Raw genomic sequence first — 17,171 nt, forward strand, 5'->3', positions numbered from 1 at the left:
TCGTATCAAAAAGACATAATAACACATGTTGTGAATATTGCATATATATATAAATATTTTTGTATTCCATTGTTTAAATTTCTCCTTCAAATAATAGATAGATAAATAAACAGACAGACAGACAGACAGACAGACAGACAAATAGCATACATACATATACATATACATATACATATACATATACATATACATTAGGTGCGATAATTGGGCTGATCCCATTAGGAAGATCAAGGTATAAACTACTTGATATTCAGTAGTTGGCACATTGGAATACTTACATTTTATTAGGCGATCTTTTCTTTCTTTCTATTTCCTCTTTTCCTTTTGCTGCACAAATACAAAATAATAATACTACAAAAAATTGCAGGAGTAAACTGTGCACCTAAATCACACTTACACATTATACATATATACCTTGTTTTATTTACATTCTCGTCAATCTAATCATCTGTAAACGTACAGGCACAAGCACAAGTACAAGACACTCCAAGTCTCCAGTTACCAAAGTGAATTATGTGAGACCATTCACTTTTTTTTTATGTTCATTTAAAAAATTCTAAAAAATTGTTTCAAAAGAAAAATATAACATGTCTAATTTTGAACCATTTTAAACCGGTGCTTTGAATTTCAAGTATATATGTATATATGTATGTACGTATGTATGTATGTACATGTACATGTACATGTACATGTATGTGTGGATCTATATATTTATCTATCTGTAGATTCATTTGTATGTCACAATTTTTTTGTCTCCTTCAACAATAACCAAAAATTCTCTTTAGTAACACAAACACACATATAAACTACACACACTCACACACACTTTATATATATATATATAAGTACATATAAACACAGGGAGGAATAGAGGAGAGGGAGGGTTGCTTGGGTGTAAAGGAGGGGGAGTGGAGAGGGGGGCCTTTTTTAGACTACATATTATATTAATATAAATAAAGATATATAGAATCGAAAATAAGAAAAGAAAATCAAAGAGAGAGAGAGAAAAGAAGCAAAAATTGGGGATGTCAGATAAGGATGGTGTATACAATATTTGTAGAAGCCCCACAGATTATGGGTACTACGAATATATATACAAGTGTACAAGTGTTTAATATAAAAACAGATATTCTTATTCTTTAAAAACAAAATAAGAATAAGAATAGGAATAAACGGCTGGGCTACGCGTGGGTTAGAGTAAGATCTATTGAATGGTGCGCTTTCACATGCAAGATCCGTCTCTCTCTCTCTAAATATATATATATATGCTATTGTTTTTTTTGCACCTCCATTGGCCTGCATTCGTGCCACAAGTATCATAGGCCTTTTGTATTTTTATTTTATATATACATACACATATCTTTGTCAGGGCCACCAAAGCACCTTTTACTATATTATCCCTACTTTGCCCCTAAAAGTTTGGTAAGAAAGTAATATAAAGACTGGGATTTTTCATGTAGATCCCATTTATACCTATTTTATATATATATTACTATTTTTTTTGGTTGTTGTTGTTGTTGATTACCATGAAGCTCACTACCGTTCTACTCTCACTTGCCCTCTCTGCCGCTTCTTGCTCCGCTGTGTGTAACTGCCTCGCGACTGATCAGACATGCCTTAACAAGTGTGGTAAATTATCCAACGGAACGGCACGGCTGACTAGGCGTACCAAACCCACATATATATATACACGCACACGCGCGCACACGCACACAAACATATAGAATACTCATTTTTATTTTTATTTTTTTGTTTCTAGTTACGGACGGCAATAACTGTGTCACAGCTTGTAAAGAGAACACGGTGTGCTACCAGAATTGTATCGGTAACAACTGGTAAGAACACATACTCCTTCAGTGTGTTTTATCTTTTATTTTTTGATATCTAGAAACCAAGCAATATAATGACAATCAACACATAAATAACTTTTATTTTATTTTATTCTTTCTATACAGGCCTTCTGCTGGAATAACAACTGGATCATGGTCTCAGCCAATTGCTACACCCCTTCCTTCTGCCAGTCCAACCCAGGTCAACACACCAAGTCCCCCTCACCCCTCTGGTTCGACTGTATCCCAAGGTAATATTCGCAATTAATACCAACAAGAAAAAAGAAAGAGTAGAAACAAGAATATGGAAACAAGGAGTTTCTTTTCCGTGTGTAAAATCTGTGTATATAAATACCTATGTGTAATTGTGTGTATGTGTGTGCAAGTAAATAAGATCTATAGAGACAGAGACAGAGAGACTATTTACAAACACAAACACTACACATAATCACTACATATGAACATCAAAGATATACACAAAAAGAGATCGCTTAAGGATAGGTTTACTAATATTAACCACTCCCTCTTTAGCTCCACCTTCCTCCCTGCCGCCTGTGGGTGCCAAAGTAGCCACACCATCCAACAATGTGCTGGCTAATACCAAAACCAGCACACCTTCTTCAAATGGCCTTCGCCAAGACACAAACTGGGCTCTGTGGGGATCTCTCGCCGTGTCTGGTCTCTGGTGGCTTACTAGCCAGTAACGAGCTCTTCTCCAATTATAGCATCTCTACATTTTCTACATTTATCTATTACTTTGGTCAGGACCCAACTCAATGGTTTCCTTGTTCTCTCTTTCTTTCTTTTTTCTTCTTCTTCTACTATTTCCTTCTTATATTATGTTTTTTAAATTCCGTCTGATCGTTCCAATTTATAAATCTGTCTCGTTTCTAAACTCTAACAAGCTGCTTGTCCAACCTGATGTTGAAAAATATAATATATAATTATAATTATAATTATAATAGCAATAACAAAACACAATACATAAGGCGCTTTATAATTGAAAGAAAGATATCTTTGGTGGCGTATAAAGCAAAGCTGTGAACGATTTTGTATTATTTTTATTATTCTTATTTTTTTTAAAAAAAAAATGGCAAATATGGATAAATGATTTTATCTTTTACCGGATTTTCTTTTTATGATTTTCTTTTTAATTTGGTTTATGTAAAAGCATTGGTTGCGGTTAAATACTACTAAATCTAGCAACTTGACAGTATATATATATATATTTATATCTATTAAGTAGGTTACTATGGTATTAAATCTGAAGCAGTTACAAAAAAGAAAAACAACAACAACAACAACAACAACAAAACCAGAATTCTGATGGACCGTTATTCTCATTCATAATGTGTAATTCTGGGGTACAACAGAATTCACGTGCAATTAATACTCTGTCCCGTGGTTTCCTTGCCCTTTCCTTACCTTAACTTAACTTGCCTTAACTTACCTGACCTGACCGTAACTGACCTGGCCTGGCCTGACCTGACCTGACCTGACCTTTCGCTTACTCTCTCTCTCTCTCTCTCTCTCTCTCTCTCTCTCTCTTGCTTCACTACTTTGTTCTTCTTAAAAAGAAGACACACGGCTTTCTTATTCCTTTCTTCCTTTCTTTTCATTTTCATTTCAACTTGCTTATTCAAAACATACATAAATACATAAATACATAAATATTTTCTTTTGTTTCATTCTGAATCTCACGCCTCATCATGTCCTACTCGAATATGAACGGGTTTTTACAGCATGATCAAGTCATGTTGCATCAATCCGACGACATTCATTCATGGCCAATCGGGAATCAGTCGTTTCCATTCCTTCAGGGTAACTTCATTTCAGCAGACCCTCAATTTCCACAGGCCATCTACGTCAACAATATGCACATCAATCCCGAATCTACACCACCTGTAGATGAACATGGCCAACCGATCAAAATGCGCAAAAAGCCCGGAAGAAAGCCAAACCCCGCTTCTCCAGCTCTCCGCAAAGCCCAAAACAGGGCGGCCCAGCGGGCATTTCGAGAACGCAAAGAACGACACCTCAAAGACCTCGAGACCACCATCCGCGGTCTCCGTGAACAGCGGAACCACGCAGTCCAGGAGCTCACGTCAATGAAAACCAAGTTAGATTCCTTTAGAGCGGAGAACTGGTATCTCAAGGGCGTCGTCTTGACTCTGCAGTTTGTCTGTCTCCACTACAACATCTCAATTCCCACGCACTCTCCTTATTTGAGCGAAGACGCCCTTGGAGAAATGGCGCACACGACGCCTCATGCAATTGAAGCTTACGTGAACGCTTATACGCGCAACAACATTCATCTCAAGCCCACAATGGCCTCGCACTTTTCAAACGCGCGTTCAGACGAACTTGAAGATATCAATACCAACGACAATAATCAAAATCAAAATCATAATAATCATAATAACTACAGCAATAGCAGCACCAGGAGCACAAAGATTAACCTTAATGATGACGATGATGACGAATCAACTGGGTCTATGGATGATACTGATGAATGGAGACAATCGCGTTCAAGTGTATTTGACGAAGACATGACAGTCGATGACGAGTCTGAGCCATCGATGACCAGTCCTGTCAAATCAGAACCTTCTGACGAAAGAAGCATCAATAGTAACATTAACCAGCATATCAATAATAACACACACGAAAGAGCCCGTTCCGAGCCACGGCCGTCTCCTCCTTCTAGTTTGAGCGCAATCCAACGCATTAGGCTGCAGTTGCGCGTCCAGAGTGCATTGACAGACACAGACAAAGCCGACGTGCGCCTGCAGCCGACGCTTCTTCAATTGGCCATTCCGCACGATCTGCGCATCGATTTGATCCCAACACCTCACATGCGAGACCGGATGATTATCTTTAGAGACCAAATGGACTATGACAGATGCTTTGGGATGCTATTAAACGGAGCGGTGTACCACGGCGGAGACCCGACGTTGAGTGACAGCTGGGAATTGCCGCCTGAGTTTTTTAGTGAATTCTGGTACCTGGCGATCAATTATGATGTTTCAAAAACAAACAAATGGAGACGATTAAAGGGGCTTTCGGAAATCAAGGTTGGCCCAAAAGAGGAGGAGAAGAAGCGAGAAGAAGAAGAGGTGATGAAGTCCTTGGGGTCCTCCAATCAAGATAATAATCACAACTGGACTGAAGAAGTATTCCGTCAGATGGCACATGGAATGCCTACTCTTCAACCACTTGACCCAAGCCATTTCCGTCTCTCGCCTTCGCCTGAATCAAAAGCACCGGGATCAGAAGCATCTCATCCACTTTATGAACACCTCATGGGATCTCCTCCAGAGACAAGGAATCCTATACGATCTCCTAGTCTAGGTGCCATGATGGATCTCATGGGCTCATTGCATACAGATTTTTCTTAGATATCCCCTCTTCCTCTTCCTCTTCCTCCTCCTCCTTCTCTCTTTATCTTTCGACCAACCTCCTCTTATCTCTATCTTCCCTGTAAATAACAATTGGAGTTTGCCAAGCAATAAACAAACGCATCAAAAAATACAAGCAATAAACCATAATACATACATACAAAAATACATATATTAATGATTGTTGGTTTATAATGTACAAATGTTAACGAAAACTATTATTATATTAATTTTACTACTACTATCATCATTATTATCACTTGAATAAAAATTATAAAGATACTCCTTGATATTTAGCTACCAGAGATTACCATACTCTCCTTGATCATCGTACGCCATGTGCGGGTTCTTGTTTGATGTGTTTTAGTGTATGTATATATATATATACTTATATTTGATTACTTCCACTACTAGTAGTAGTATTACCGAACCTTACCTTTGAAAGTTCCCATTCTGTAAATACACTATAGTCCTTGATACTACCCTTGCCAATGGTTGTAATAAGGTCCTCCAAAGTATCGACATTTTGGTTGTGTTTGCTCTTTTCGCTGCCAGTGGTGTCACTTGAAAGAGATCCGAAAAGGGTCTGAAAAGGCACTCCTGAACCTTCAATGGCTTCTATGTGCCGCATATTTGCCACAAATTTATCGTTGTAGGGCTCTACTTGTCTGTGCAGCTCACTATAGGCTTCTTTGCGCAGGCCTTCCACCAGAGAACTCTCGAGTGCCGGAGAAGATGAGGTCTAGATGAGGAATGAGTGGATGGTGTGGATGGGGTTGAGATGCCCACCTTTTTTGAAGGTAGAGCGACAGCAGGCGTGGACATGATTAAATAAATAGATACATAATATATATATAAAAGTGGTCTCTTTATGTTTGTTTATTTTTGGATAAATTGGCTTTAGAGCATTATATAATTTTTTGACAGTCGGTTCAAGTAACGTCTTGGTGTAACATCAAAGCTAGCAAGAAAGAAAGAAAGAAAGAAAGAAAGAAACTAGCAACTAACGATGTATTTAATATTAATATATATATATATATATATTGTAAGAAAGGATGAGACATTGCTTTTATTATATAAAAAGGGAAAAATCAAGTCGCGACTCAACAATTATAACCTTGGCTAGACATTTACTCGTCTTAGTTATTAACCCTTGCGTTTTTATTTTAATCATGTAGTCAGCCTGACAAACCAGTATTGTTTAGGGGAGAGGGAGAAGTTCATACATATAAAAGCATGAACTCATTATGTAATGATAAAAAATATTAATACGAATATAAAGTAACATGTTGATTGACACGTAGAGGTATTCATTAAAGATTTATACTAGTAAAATGCAAAACGCAGTACATACATATACATATATATATATATATATCTGTGCCTGAGTGAAAAATTACAAGTGTATTTTTGTGTGTGTGAGTGGGAGAGAGAGAGAGTATTATATATATATATATAATATTCATATTCCAAATAGAGTAAAATTCGAGTAAGCCGATGGAAAGAGCTCTCTTTCTTTCTTATTTTTTTTCAGTAATGCTATGGACAATTCTTTAGATTTCAACTTTTCCTATGTGGGCAAGCCTTCATTTCGTGCTGAACCTTCATACCGCATCTCTCTAGAGGTAATCCCAAACCACCATGCAACAATCATTTATTCATTAATTTATTCAATCAATTCATCCATCCATCCGTCCATCAAAAGAAATAATAATAATGATAATAATAATTAGCCTCCGGAGATTTCACCAGATTTATACTACACAAAGATTCCTAATGACCTACCTGGGGCTCTACGCTGGAAACAGTTGATAATCTGGTGCGCAGAACACACAAAGCAGAAAGGAGAAAAACTCACAGGCAAACAAAAACAAGTAGCTGAATGCCAGAAACGAATCATTGACCTACTTGTGCATGATAATATTGGTCTTGGTTGGTACCAGCGTGATGTAGGTTAATTTTACATTAAAATAGCTCAAATGTCAGTAACAGCAACAGCAACAACTATTATTATGATGATAATGTTAATGTTAATAATAGTATGTGTGTAAATGTATTTGTATATTTTTTTCTAATAAATTAAATTAAATAATAATAAAAAAAGATTCAAGGACCAAAAAATGCAAAGAAACCTCCAAATACGCGAAATCTTATCAATAAAGAGCGTCTCAAGACCCTCCAACAAGAACTTGAAAGGTATTTTATAAAAGAAGAATGCTTTGTGAATACAGGCATACAGCTATATTTCTTACAATCGCTTTATTTCTTTTTTTTTAAAAAAAATTAAGTTTGAAGCAAGAAAAAGAAGAGAGAAAACAATGTATGTTTGAGGTTTATCATGAACATGCTATTGCACAAGACACGGTGATGAACCCACCGCCATTTGAACTTGATGATCATCTGGACTTATTGGATCCTGATCAACAGGCTTTTATGCACCAGTGTATTGATGAGGAGGACCTTCCAAGTCTACCAGTCAAGGAGGATCTCTTGGCTGAGATAAGTATCCTACCTTATGTGCTAAGTACGATTGATAAAGTACAAAAAGCAGAAGGCGAATTTGGAGATTTGGTTATGAAAGAGGCGGCCAAGAAACTTGCATGGCCAGAGTCAATTGATCCTTTCCTTCTCTTACGAGCTCTCTCCCACCACACTGTACATCAAGAGGACAGTTGAAGCCAATAAATAATAATCATAATAATAGTAGTAGTAAAATAATTTTTCATATCATTATATTAAAAAAAGCATGTATAAAAGTATATAATAAACCACAAGTCCTCTATAATATTTAAGCTTTTTGAGCTTATACAGAGCTTTATATATGAATGTGTGTCTATTTTAGCCTATTTTTTTTACTTCAATTAAAGTAAAAGCAGTATCCACATATATGTAGCATACTATTTGCTTTTGAAGTTAAAGAATATCCTCAGAATAAATTAAATATTTATATATATATATAGTTGAGCTCTTAGTGAATATATTTGACCCAATAGGATACGATTTTAAGCAAAAACTATACCCTAAATTCACATTTATATGACTAAATTGAGCGATGGAGGTTGTAGGAGTTAATTCTAATGATGAGAATCTCGCAATAAATAACATGCCTTTTTTTAGAAAAAAACTTTCAAAGGAAAAACTCGATGGTTGTCTAACTAGCTTATATTTAAAATTTTCTTATCAGGCTAATCAACGAACTACTTACTTCATCTTCTCATAAGCTCTTCAATCTCTCCACTTGGAATTAAAACAAAGGTTAAAATTTTTTGAAAAGAGAGACCATATGGCCTCGGAGTTGAAAAAAACACCCAAGTATGGCAAAAAATAACAAAAAAATAAAGGGACTTTTTGTTTGATACTTCTTCTCTTGGACGGCTTTATTGTGGAATTGGAGAACCTCCAAAAAAAGAAAAAAGAAAAGGAACGAAGGAAGGAAGGAAGAAGAGACCCAGATACGCTTGCTAGACAAACAACAACTAAGAAATCTAGACTTGATTAATGAACTACCTGGCTATGGACAGAGCGTCCGATACGGCAGCCCATGATTTGGCTGAAGTGCGAAAGCTCATCGAAGGCATGAATGCTCTTGTCAACAGTCAGGCCATACAACAGCAACAACAACAAAGACAGGGTCAGATTCCTCTCACAATTCCAGACACATCCTATGTGCCACCTGTACCTTCACATCCACAACAGGAGAGTCAATTAGCTCCATCCCCTAGTTCGCGTGTTCAGGATGGACCTCTTTATGGGTAAAAGATACAATAAAAAAAAAGAAGAATTTTAAAAAAAAGAAGAAAAAAATTAGTAATGATAATAAAGAATGATGAACAAATGTAATGGCTAACGGTGATCACATAACAGTACTGTACCAGATATTCCGGCACCACAACCACCACAACCTACTGCTCTCCCCACAAATGGAACAATTGTCGAAGTAACACACCTGTTGTTCAACCGGACACTTTACTTCCAACTAACCCGTAAGTCCACACAAGTTAAGTAGAAAGAAAGAGGTATTGAAAGAAGGCGGATGTGGGAAACCTGTAGCCGATGCGACGATTGAGCCGCTGATTACGTGGTTGAGAGTGTCATTCAACGACCACTCTATCTCGGGTATGGTGCTGCAATACAAAGGATTCGATGGATTGTGGAAGTGTTTGTTAAACAGTAAGTTTGAAAATAATATTTTTGTGTGTGTAAAAAAGAGCAAACGTTTCAGCAGACACCAATGCTGATATGTTGTCTGTAGGAGATGATTCCTTGAAGCGCATCTTGAAACAAAGCCTCAAGGGACCTAGTATGCTACAGATGAGAGTACCTCGCGAAGAAGACCTGTTGAGTGTAAGTTTGCGTTTAAAGGGTGATTCAATTAGACAGTGTTAAATAATATGTTCCTTTTCTTATGTGTATGTATGTATGTATGTATGTATGTATGTATGTGTGTGTGTATGTGTGTGTGTATGTGCATATTTGGTGTTCTTTTCTTCTTCTTTAGTCTGGCTATACCGACCGTCGTCTTCTTGCATTGACAAAACCAGGTTCATAAATCGATAATTCCTTTAATCCCCCCCCCCCCCTCACTATATTCTCTCAACCCTTTCTCCCCCTTTGACCCTTTGCATTACTTCTCCCCCCCCCTTTGTCCATGCTCGCTCTCTATCTCGCTTTTTATCTCTTTATCTCTTATTCTTTTCCTTCTTACTGAACATAACACGGCTCCTTTATTAAAAAAAACCTATTTCCCTTTTTTATACAAAAAAAAAACTTTCTGAGGAAGGAAAGGGAAGAAAGGAAATATGAGGAAAACATTTGTATTTTATTTCGTGGTATTGTATTATATTGTATTATGTTATGTTATTGTATGTTATGTTATGTGGTGGGAAATAGTGGTGGTAGTGGTATTTGTGTAGATTAATCTTGAGTAGCAAGGCCCAACGCTTGGGCTTTGGATCGATAGTGGAGAGCAAGCTCTTGGTGTGGGTGAGAAAGGAAAGGGTCACTGGCCAAGTTTACAAGATCAAGTTGACCACTATATATGCAGCCAATCATGTAAGCAGGTTCGCCGCTGTCAGGTCCACGGCCATCTGCGGCCTGCTGAAGATATTCAAGTCCCAGTCGAGAATCTTTCTGTTGACGATATTGACCATACAAAAATATCTTGGCAAGGGTCTGTTGAGGAAGCAAGGGAAAGAAGGGAAAGAAAAAGAAGAAGAAAGAAGTTACATTAATAAGTATACTTTAATTCATATATTACTCTAGTGATTTCTTACATATGCGGCCGTTGTGTGGCCTTTTGAGGCAGCAACCTTGTAACACTCTATAGACTTGTCGATGTCCTGACATGCTCTCCAGTATTCAGCAAGACCCACATGTGCTTCTGCAGAGCCACCCTTTGCGGCAGCTTGGAATGCTTTAAAGGCCTTTGTGAGCTGTACACGCTGATACGCTTGACCCACACTTGGTAAATCTGTGCTGGCAGAGGAAGGGCCTTGGAGGTGCCAGCGTCCTTTTATAATCAAAGCATCAGGAAGATTGGCTTTTGCGAGGCGCTCGACCCAGTACTCGACTTCTTCTATGAGACGACGGTGTGTCTTTACCGCGTCTGGTTTGTGATGGTAAATCTTAGCGACTTGTGTGAGATAGGTACAATAGGTCATTTGAACAGTACTGTCATTGGTTTTAGAAGCCATTCGGCGGTATGTCTTGAGAGCATCTTTGTTGTGTGTCAAACTAAATGATTCGATACTGAGACGAGGCAAGGGGAAAGCCAGTGGGTCTGGTGTGGTATGGAAAAGACAGTTAGATTGATGAGTAGAGCCTTTTGTACAGTGGCACAACCGTGTCACAGTAGAAATGGTGCTATGGGCAGTAGATGAAGCAGAAGTAGTGGCTGTGTACGCGGTACTGGAGGCTGACCCGATTGTACTTTGATGGTTAACCTTGACTTCGTCAATCTCACGTCGGATATCTGTCAATAGAGCAACTGTTTCACTGTCAGGTCGATTTGGCATACCAGGGCGAGCAGTCCATCTCCAGCCATCGTTTGATCTGGTATGGCCTTGACTATCTACGGTGTTGGTTTGTACATCAGTACTTGGGACTAGTGCAGGTTCGTGGACTTCTGTCTTTTCATCTGGAGAAGGGATATGATGGCTAACTTGCGGGGATACGGGAGCGGGCTCTTGTGGAGCAGAAATGACAGGCTCTTGTATGACTTGAGGAGGGATGACTTGTCGGGTGATTATCTCATGCGGCTTGTATTGCATGTTTTGTTCGGATGGTGTGTCTGGTATGTACTGAATACTTGCCTCTGAGACACTGCGAGATACGGTGTGTGCGGAACTACGACAACTTTCGATGGTAGACTCAGTAAAGTGTTTGTTGTCTTCATCGACATCTTCTCTGATGGGTGTTAGGGCGCGGTAAGAGAAGCTCGGAGTCGGGACGACAATGGGTAGTTGGTCGGGGATCATCGGCAGGGGCTTTACAGGCCTTTCTTGAGTACTTATTCTTTCTTGCAATTGTGGCATTGTCTGTACTGGAATTGGCAGTGGCATCGAAAAAGACATTTGAGGGGTTGGGAATGATACTCTTATTGGCAGTTGTTCTTTTACTGCCACTTGTACTGGTACTGGTGCTGGCATTTGTGCTTGTGCTTGCGTTTGTGCTTGCGTTTGCGTTTGCGTTTGCGTTTGCGTTTGCGTTTGCGTTTGCGTTTGCGTTTGCGTTTGCGTTTGCGTTTGCGTTTGCATTTGAGTTTGAGTTTGCATTTGTGCTTGCACTTGTGTTTGGGTTTGGGTTTGGGTTTGTATTTGCACTGGTTCTGATAGTGGTTCTGGTTCTGGTGTCAGTGCAGGTGTTGGAATAGATGCTGGTATTGCTACTGTTTCAACAGACTTTTCAATAGAATCATCACTTTCACATTCACTTTCACTTTCAGTTCCATTTTCATTTTCATTTTCACTTTCGCTATCATATTCGCTGTCACTATCCTGAATAATCAGAAGCTGTGTGCGGGGTTCAGGAAGAGATTGAACTGTAACCATCCTCGGAACAGGAACAGTTGGAGACGCCGTCCGAGTGGTCATAGACCAAGAGGATGTTGGGGTATAAATCATGGTAGACATTTAATGAAAAAGAAAGAAAGGGGTGAAATATAATAAAACGACGTTATGTTGCGTTTTTTCTGCTCATAAAAAAAAGCCAAACGAATCTTGTTTTTGTGTTGCCTATTTAAGTATCCTGTTGTTGTTATCATTTCAGGTGTGTATGTATATATATATATACAAGGTGCTCACGGAGTGCTATATCAAAGGAGAATTCTTTATTGATATAAGAATAATGTTCCTTTTTTAGAAGTATACTTTCTCAAAAAAGGAACAATATGTTTAAAGTCCGTGCATTTCTGCCTGGCTAGAGAGCAGGTATAAAATATTTCTGATGCCCAAATATAGAAGTATATTTTTACTAGTATCAGCACAGCCTTTGAGAATCGTTTTTATCTCCCTATAAATATCTTGCTTTCAGGGTATTGTTTGCTTTATAGGTTGGTGCTTTTGTATTTCAAATAATACAAAGTGTGCTACATTCTACCATAAGTTCTGTTAAAGGTTGAATATTTCATGTTCTCTAATAGTAGTAAAGCCAAAAGAAAGAATCTTCGCTTAATACACTTTCAAATAGGTTTATACCCTCACAGTATCTACACATCAAAGGGCATGCCCTAATAGAAGCGCTCTGAGGAAGTTTCTCTTCACGAGCCAATGCCAGCAAAGAAAAAAGAAAGCTCATATACCTGACCTACCGGCTGGTGTTGTAGGTCAGATCCTAAGTTATGACTTGAATAAAGTAGGCTAAAAAGAAAAAAGAAAATGTATTTCTTTATTCATCCAATTTTTTTAAAGGAAATAATAATGAAAAAGTCATTGAATCTGGGAGAGAAGTACCATATGGAGATGGATACTAATAGAGGAAAATGACAAAGGCGTGTTCGTTTTCCATAACGCAAGACGTAGATACGAGAGCTGTCTTTCTTTTCATCAATCAAGCCATTCAAGGTCGTCAAGGTTTTGGCATATCTGGCTTCGATTTTCTTGGGATGGGCTAGTTCTTTACAGCAGCGTCAAAAGACGTTGCTAATAGCTAATGACTTCTTTAGTATTCATCAGGGTACAATAAGAAGCCAGGTTTTCCACACCATCAGTAAATTGTAGATGGAAAATCTCAACAAGATTGTACAAACCAGTGGCTGTTAATCGCATTAAAGAAAAGGTAATGTACATACTTAGAACGAGAAAGAGCTGTCAGCATCACAGCAATCAACGCCTTTTTTTTTTAACTTTCTTATCACGAATTTGAGACGTTATTGGTTCACCCAGCTTTTTTTTTACATCAATGGCATTGAGACGGTGTGCGTAGTGGTTAGCGGCTGCCTCTCCTCGGAGTATGAGATCAGAGAAAAAAGGAGAACGAAGTGTAGATGGGAGGAGCGAGAGGAAGAGGCAGAGGAGGTCATATCAGAGGGAGTTTAGTAAAGATGAGTAAAGTATCTCTTTTTGCCTCGTTAAAAACACTTTTCTCATTTTATTATTTTGACAGCTGATTATCGTCACCATACGCCTAGTCAACTAAATATTACTTGACTCACCCTAACTATTGGAGTGCACACCTATTGTATCAAAAACGTATCCTCTTGAAGTAGTTTACTGTCCCTTGTTACCACGCCTCCATTAAGGATAGAATATCTGCGCTAGCTAGTAACCTAGACGTAGAGACAATACAACTTGAACGTCCTTTCTCGCAATAATATCGTAATTGGTTACATTGCCTCTTACAAGTACCCTTACATGCCAGTGTAAAATTCATTTTATTACCACATGTGGTTATAATTTTGATTGCTATCAGGACCCCCTGTGCGAGAGTAATTTGTATCTTACAGCCATATCTCATTTTCATCTTCTTGTTGACTTTGAAGACTGGTATCTTTCTACTCAAGTCAATAAATATAATTCTCTATTTTGTTGGGATCTTTGAGATCTTTTTAATTTTTATGTTCCTTCTGATTAATAGACCCAAAAGAAAGAACGATCATTTAACATGCTTTTAAACATAATTCAACCTTTGGAGTATATAGCATTTATTATAACGTTGACTTATTGCCATGTATAAAATACCGAATTTGTATTTTAAAAAAAAAGTTACCAAAAAGAGATTGAAAGTTTAATCGATTGGAAATATTTCCAATCGATTGGCCGCTCTGTGGGCACCTGTTGTATCTGCGTGTGTACGGGAGTTTCTGTATGTTTAGTGTGTTTATGTGTGCGTGTGTGCGTGTGTGCGTAAGTATAAAGTGTGGAGGGGGAATGTGCATAGAGTGGAATGGAGGTGATAAATAATGGCCGTAGTTAAGTTATATGCCCAGATCAGCATAACACTTGTCACAGACTCTCTGGTGCTGCGAAGCAAGTACTTGGCGTGATTCTTGAGGAAGACTAGGGTCTTGAAGAATTTGGGAGGGTGAAAGATAGGCACGCGAATTCGAGCATCTATCGCACACAATCAATCCACAGCGACGACAATGGTGGCGACGAACGAGGAATCCAAATTTACGACTACATCTACGACAATCTCTAGCATCAATATCAGATTCCCAGTCATAACTGCGAGGTCCGTCCTCAGCCTGCCCAGCCAAATCAACTTGATTAAGGCTTGCATCTTCCTGCTCCTGCCAATTCTCGCCATTGTCAGGAGACCAAGGGTTGGCATCGATTGCTGTGGATGTAGTGGTACTCGTCATGTCCTTTGGCTGCACAAATCCGAGTTCGCGTGCAAGCTCTTCATGATGATGCTGTTGATGGGTAGGCATTGAGGTAGCCAGTTTTGGGGCTAGACTAGATATACGTGCAGTGAGCTGATCAATACGTCCAGAATAAGTTGCCTGTAAGATGAGAGCCTGGTGCTTGCGATGTTGGTTATAATCGGCTGTAAATCGGATGGTTAAAATATTTAATAATTATAAGATAATATATATATATATATAAGAAAGACTTACTTTTGATTCCAGCAAGCAAGAGTTGGACAGCTTCTTCATAAGAACGGACTTCATGAGTGAGACGGGATATTGTGCTTGCCACGGTATCGGGGACTTCAGGGGTATCGGATTTAGCGGTCTGGACAATTTCTTCGGCTTGGTAGAGATAATCGTTGTCGAGGGTGCCGTCAGTAGGAGGTGCACCGTTTGTAAGATCCATGCGGCGTTTCATAACTCTAACCCATCTGCGACGACGGACCCAGCTGAAACCAGCCGTTGGTGCTACCGGAGTCCAGCCGTCGCCGTTCTCATCAAACGAACGAGCATACTGCCAGCCAGAAGTAGGATCGATGCGTGGGTCACTGTAATCGATCTGCCAATCTGTCAACCAGAACCATTTCTGCATTCCACTCTGGGATGTTTTGGGAAGACTGACATCATTCTTTGAGCAAGGTGTGCCAGATCCATAGAGAGACCATGGGCCACGGGTATCATATTTTGTGAGTGCCTGAGCACTAAACTGAGGGCGTGAGATTCCTAATAGAGAGGTTGCTCGCTGGTTCTCGTGCAAGACAACCATGACGGTGACATGGAATTCGAGTAGATCGTAATTTGCAGCAAACGACGTATCACCCCGGGAAGCCTCCATACGCCAGGCGGACTGGCCCGCTCTTTCGAGCATTTCGCAAATGTAAGATTCCCCTGCGGCTGCGCTTACATCATATGCAGCCTCACCAAAGTTGTTTTTCAAGAGTGGGTTGGCGTGTGCTTCATCCAAAAGGTACTCGACGATAGACATATAGCCTTTGGAAGCAGCGTTAATCAGTGGAGTGTGATTCATTTTGCTTCGTGCATCAACTCGAGCGTTGTTTTCGACCAATAAGCGAACGATCGGAAGATATCCACGGGAACAGGCGTTGTGAAGAGCAGTCCAGCCATCTTTGTCCTTTTGATGGATATTGGCATTTTTTGACAGTAGGTATTGGACTACATGGTAATGGCCAGCATAGGCAGCTTTCAAGAGTGCGGTCTATAATTTGTTGTGATATTAAAGATGAGTTGTAATATTAATAATAAAATAGATCAAGACCCCCTTACTTCGCCTTCCTTGTCACGCGAGTCTACTGACACAGCGTAATCTTCTAATAAACATTTAACAACTTCCAAATGGCCTCTGGAGGCAGCGAAATGAAGTGGAGTCAATCCGGTAGAAGGATGGGGGTCATTGACTGCCTTGAGAGGGTCTTGAAGTACACTGAGGATTTGTTTGAGCATTCCAAGATTGCCGGAAGATGCAACGGCATGAAGTGTTTTTTGCTGCTGATCCCCTGTCTTTGATGACACGACTACTGGTTTGGGAAGGCCGGTGAATTGAGGTAGTTTGAGGAAGTTGTTGTGAGCACTTCCATAATATTTGTGAGTTTCTCCAGGTACAGGTGGAGCACAGAACTCGAGTAAAGGAACAGTGACAGCCATTGTATTGAGTATCAAACAACCAGACAAAAAAGTAACCAGATTTCTCTCTCTCTCTTTCTCTCTCTCTGTAGTTGGGTTTGTCTTCAATTTTTTTTCTTTTTTTTTTTTATGGCTTTGGACTCCGGCAATTGTGCTACGTTTGTGTTTCCTTGCCCAATATGCTTGCCCTGCACGAGGGAGAAGAGAATGAGAGAAAGAGCAAGGGAGGGGTTAGAGGAAGGGATGGGAGGGGGGGTTGTTTTAGATTTTATGGTGGTTGTTGATTATACAACATTTTATTAGATGACCGTAATAAATTCAACAATGGACACAAAATAGAGTGATAAAAACCAAAGCAGTGTACAAAAAGAAAGTGAAAAGGTCAAGGGGAGGGGGGGTCCTTTATATAAAAAATATACAACTCTCCTTCCTCTTCACACATCAGGAAATTCTCGTGAT

The 17,171-nt window shown here is 39.2% G+C and overlaps 9 protein-coding genes across 9 annotated transcripts; 4 read left to right on the forward strand and 5 right to left on the reverse strand.

Annotated features, from left to right (window-relative positions):
- Nucleotides 1–1,526: 1,526 nt before the first annotated feature.
- Nucleotides 1,527–2,533, forward strand: PHYBLDRAFT_143599 (hypothetical protein; the record flags this gene model as incomplete). Its single annotated transcript, XM_018431022.1, has 4 exons — nt 1,527–1,629; nt 1,760–1,835; nt 1,956–2,080; nt 2,361–2,533. 4 exons carry the CDS (start codon nt 1,527–1,529, stop codon nt 2,531–2,533), a joined length of 477 nt encoding a protein of 158 aa, XP_018293383.1.
- Nucleotides 2,534–3,760: 1,227 nt separating this feature from the next.
- On the forward strand, nt 3,761–3,985 carry PHYBLDRAFT_20117 (basic-leucine zipper transcription factor; the record flags this gene model as incomplete). Its single annotated transcript, XM_018439729.1, has 1 exon — nt 3,761–3,985. A coding segment is annotated over one exon (225 nt), but the record flags the coding sequence as incomplete, so codon positions are not given.
- A 1,536-nt stretch (nt 3,986–5,521) lies between these two features.
- On the reverse strand, nt 5,522–6,049 carry PHYBLDRAFT_143601 (hypothetical protein; the record flags this gene model as incomplete). Its single annotated transcript, XM_018431023.1, has 3 exons — nt 5,522–5,572; nt 5,661–5,966; nt 6,014–6,049. The coding sequence occupies 3 exons, from the start codon at nt 6,047–6,049 to the stop codon at nt 5,522–5,524; spliced, it is 393 nt and encodes a 130-aa protein (XP_018293385.1).
- A 716-nt stretch (nt 6,050–6,765) lies between these two features.
- PHYBLDRAFT_143602 (hypothetical protein) lies at nt 6,766–7,900 on the forward strand (the record flags this gene model as incomplete). Its single annotated transcript, XM_018431024.1, has 4 exons — nt 6,766–6,849; nt 6,958–7,173; nt 7,329–7,420; nt 7,513–7,900. 4 exons carry the CDS (start codon nt 6,766–6,768, stop codon nt 7,898–7,900), a joined length of 780 nt encoding a protein of 259 aa, XP_018293386.1.
- A 706-nt stretch (nt 7,901–8,606) lies between these two features.
- On the forward strand, nt 8,607–9,773 carry PHYBLDRAFT_180770 (hypothetical protein; the record flags this gene model as incomplete). The annotated part of the gene is made up of 5 exons (XM_018438358.1): nt 8,607–8,976; nt 9,089–9,207; nt 9,275–9,394; nt 9,477–9,568; nt 9,723–9,773. The coding sequence occupies exons 1-5, from the start codon at nt 8,723–8,725 to the stop codon at nt 9,771–9,773; spliced, it is 636 nt and encodes a 211-aa protein (XP_018293387.1). The 5' UTR covers nt 8,607–8,722.
- Nucleotides 9,774–10,138: 365 nt separating this feature from the next.
- Nucleotides 10,139–12,354, reverse strand: PHYBLDRAFT_143604 (hypothetical protein; the record flags this gene model as incomplete). The annotated part of the gene is made up of 2 exons (XM_018431025.1): nt 10,139–10,396; nt 10,498–12,354. 2 exons carry the CDS (start codon nt 12,352–12,354, stop codon nt 10,139–10,141), a joined length of 2,115 nt encoding a protein of 704 aa, XP_018293388.1.
- Nucleotides 12,355–12,980: 626 nt separating this feature from the next.
- Nucleotides 12,981–13,488, reverse strand: PHYBLDRAFT_143605 (hypothetical protein; the record flags this gene model as incomplete). Its single annotated transcript, XM_018431026.1, has 3 exons — nt 12,981–13,080; nt 13,174–13,336; nt 13,425–13,488. 3 exons carry the CDS (start codon nt 13,486–13,488, stop codon nt 12,981–12,983), a joined length of 327 nt encoding a protein of 108 aa, XP_018293389.1.
- Nucleotides 13,489–13,551: 63 nt separating this feature from the next.
- PHYBLDRAFT_132627 (hypothetical protein) lies at nt 13,552–15,023 on the reverse strand (the record flags this gene model as incomplete). Its single annotated transcript, XM_018429507.1, has 2 exons — nt 13,552–13,565; nt 14,334–15,023. The coding sequence occupies one exon, from the start codon at nt 15,021–15,023 to the stop codon at nt 14,637–14,639; it is 387 nt and encodes a 128-aa protein (XP_018293390.1). The 3' UTR covers nt 13,552–13,565; nt 14,334–14,636.
- A 955-nt stretch (nt 15,024–15,978) lies between these two features.
- On the reverse strand, nt 15,979–16,580 carry PHYBLDRAFT_94736 (hypothetical protein; the record flags this gene model as incomplete). The annotated part of the gene is made up of 2 exons (XM_018443865.1): nt 15,979–16,102; nt 16,348–16,580. Coding segments are annotated over 2 exons (357 nt in total), but the record flags the coding sequence as incomplete, so codon positions are not given.
- Between the last annotated feature and the right edge of the window lie 591 nt (nt 16,581–17,171).

The sequence above is a fragment of the Phycomyces blakesleeanus genome (assembly GCF_001638985.1).
Source record: "Phycomyces blakesleeanus NRRL 1555(-) unplaced genomic scaffold PHYBLscaffold_7, whole genome shotgun sequence".
In the NCBI taxonomy this organism is placed as follows: domain Eukaryota; kingdom Fungi; phylum Mucoromycota; class Mucoromycetes; order Mucorales; family Phycomycetaceae; genus Phycomyces; species Phycomyces blakesleeanus.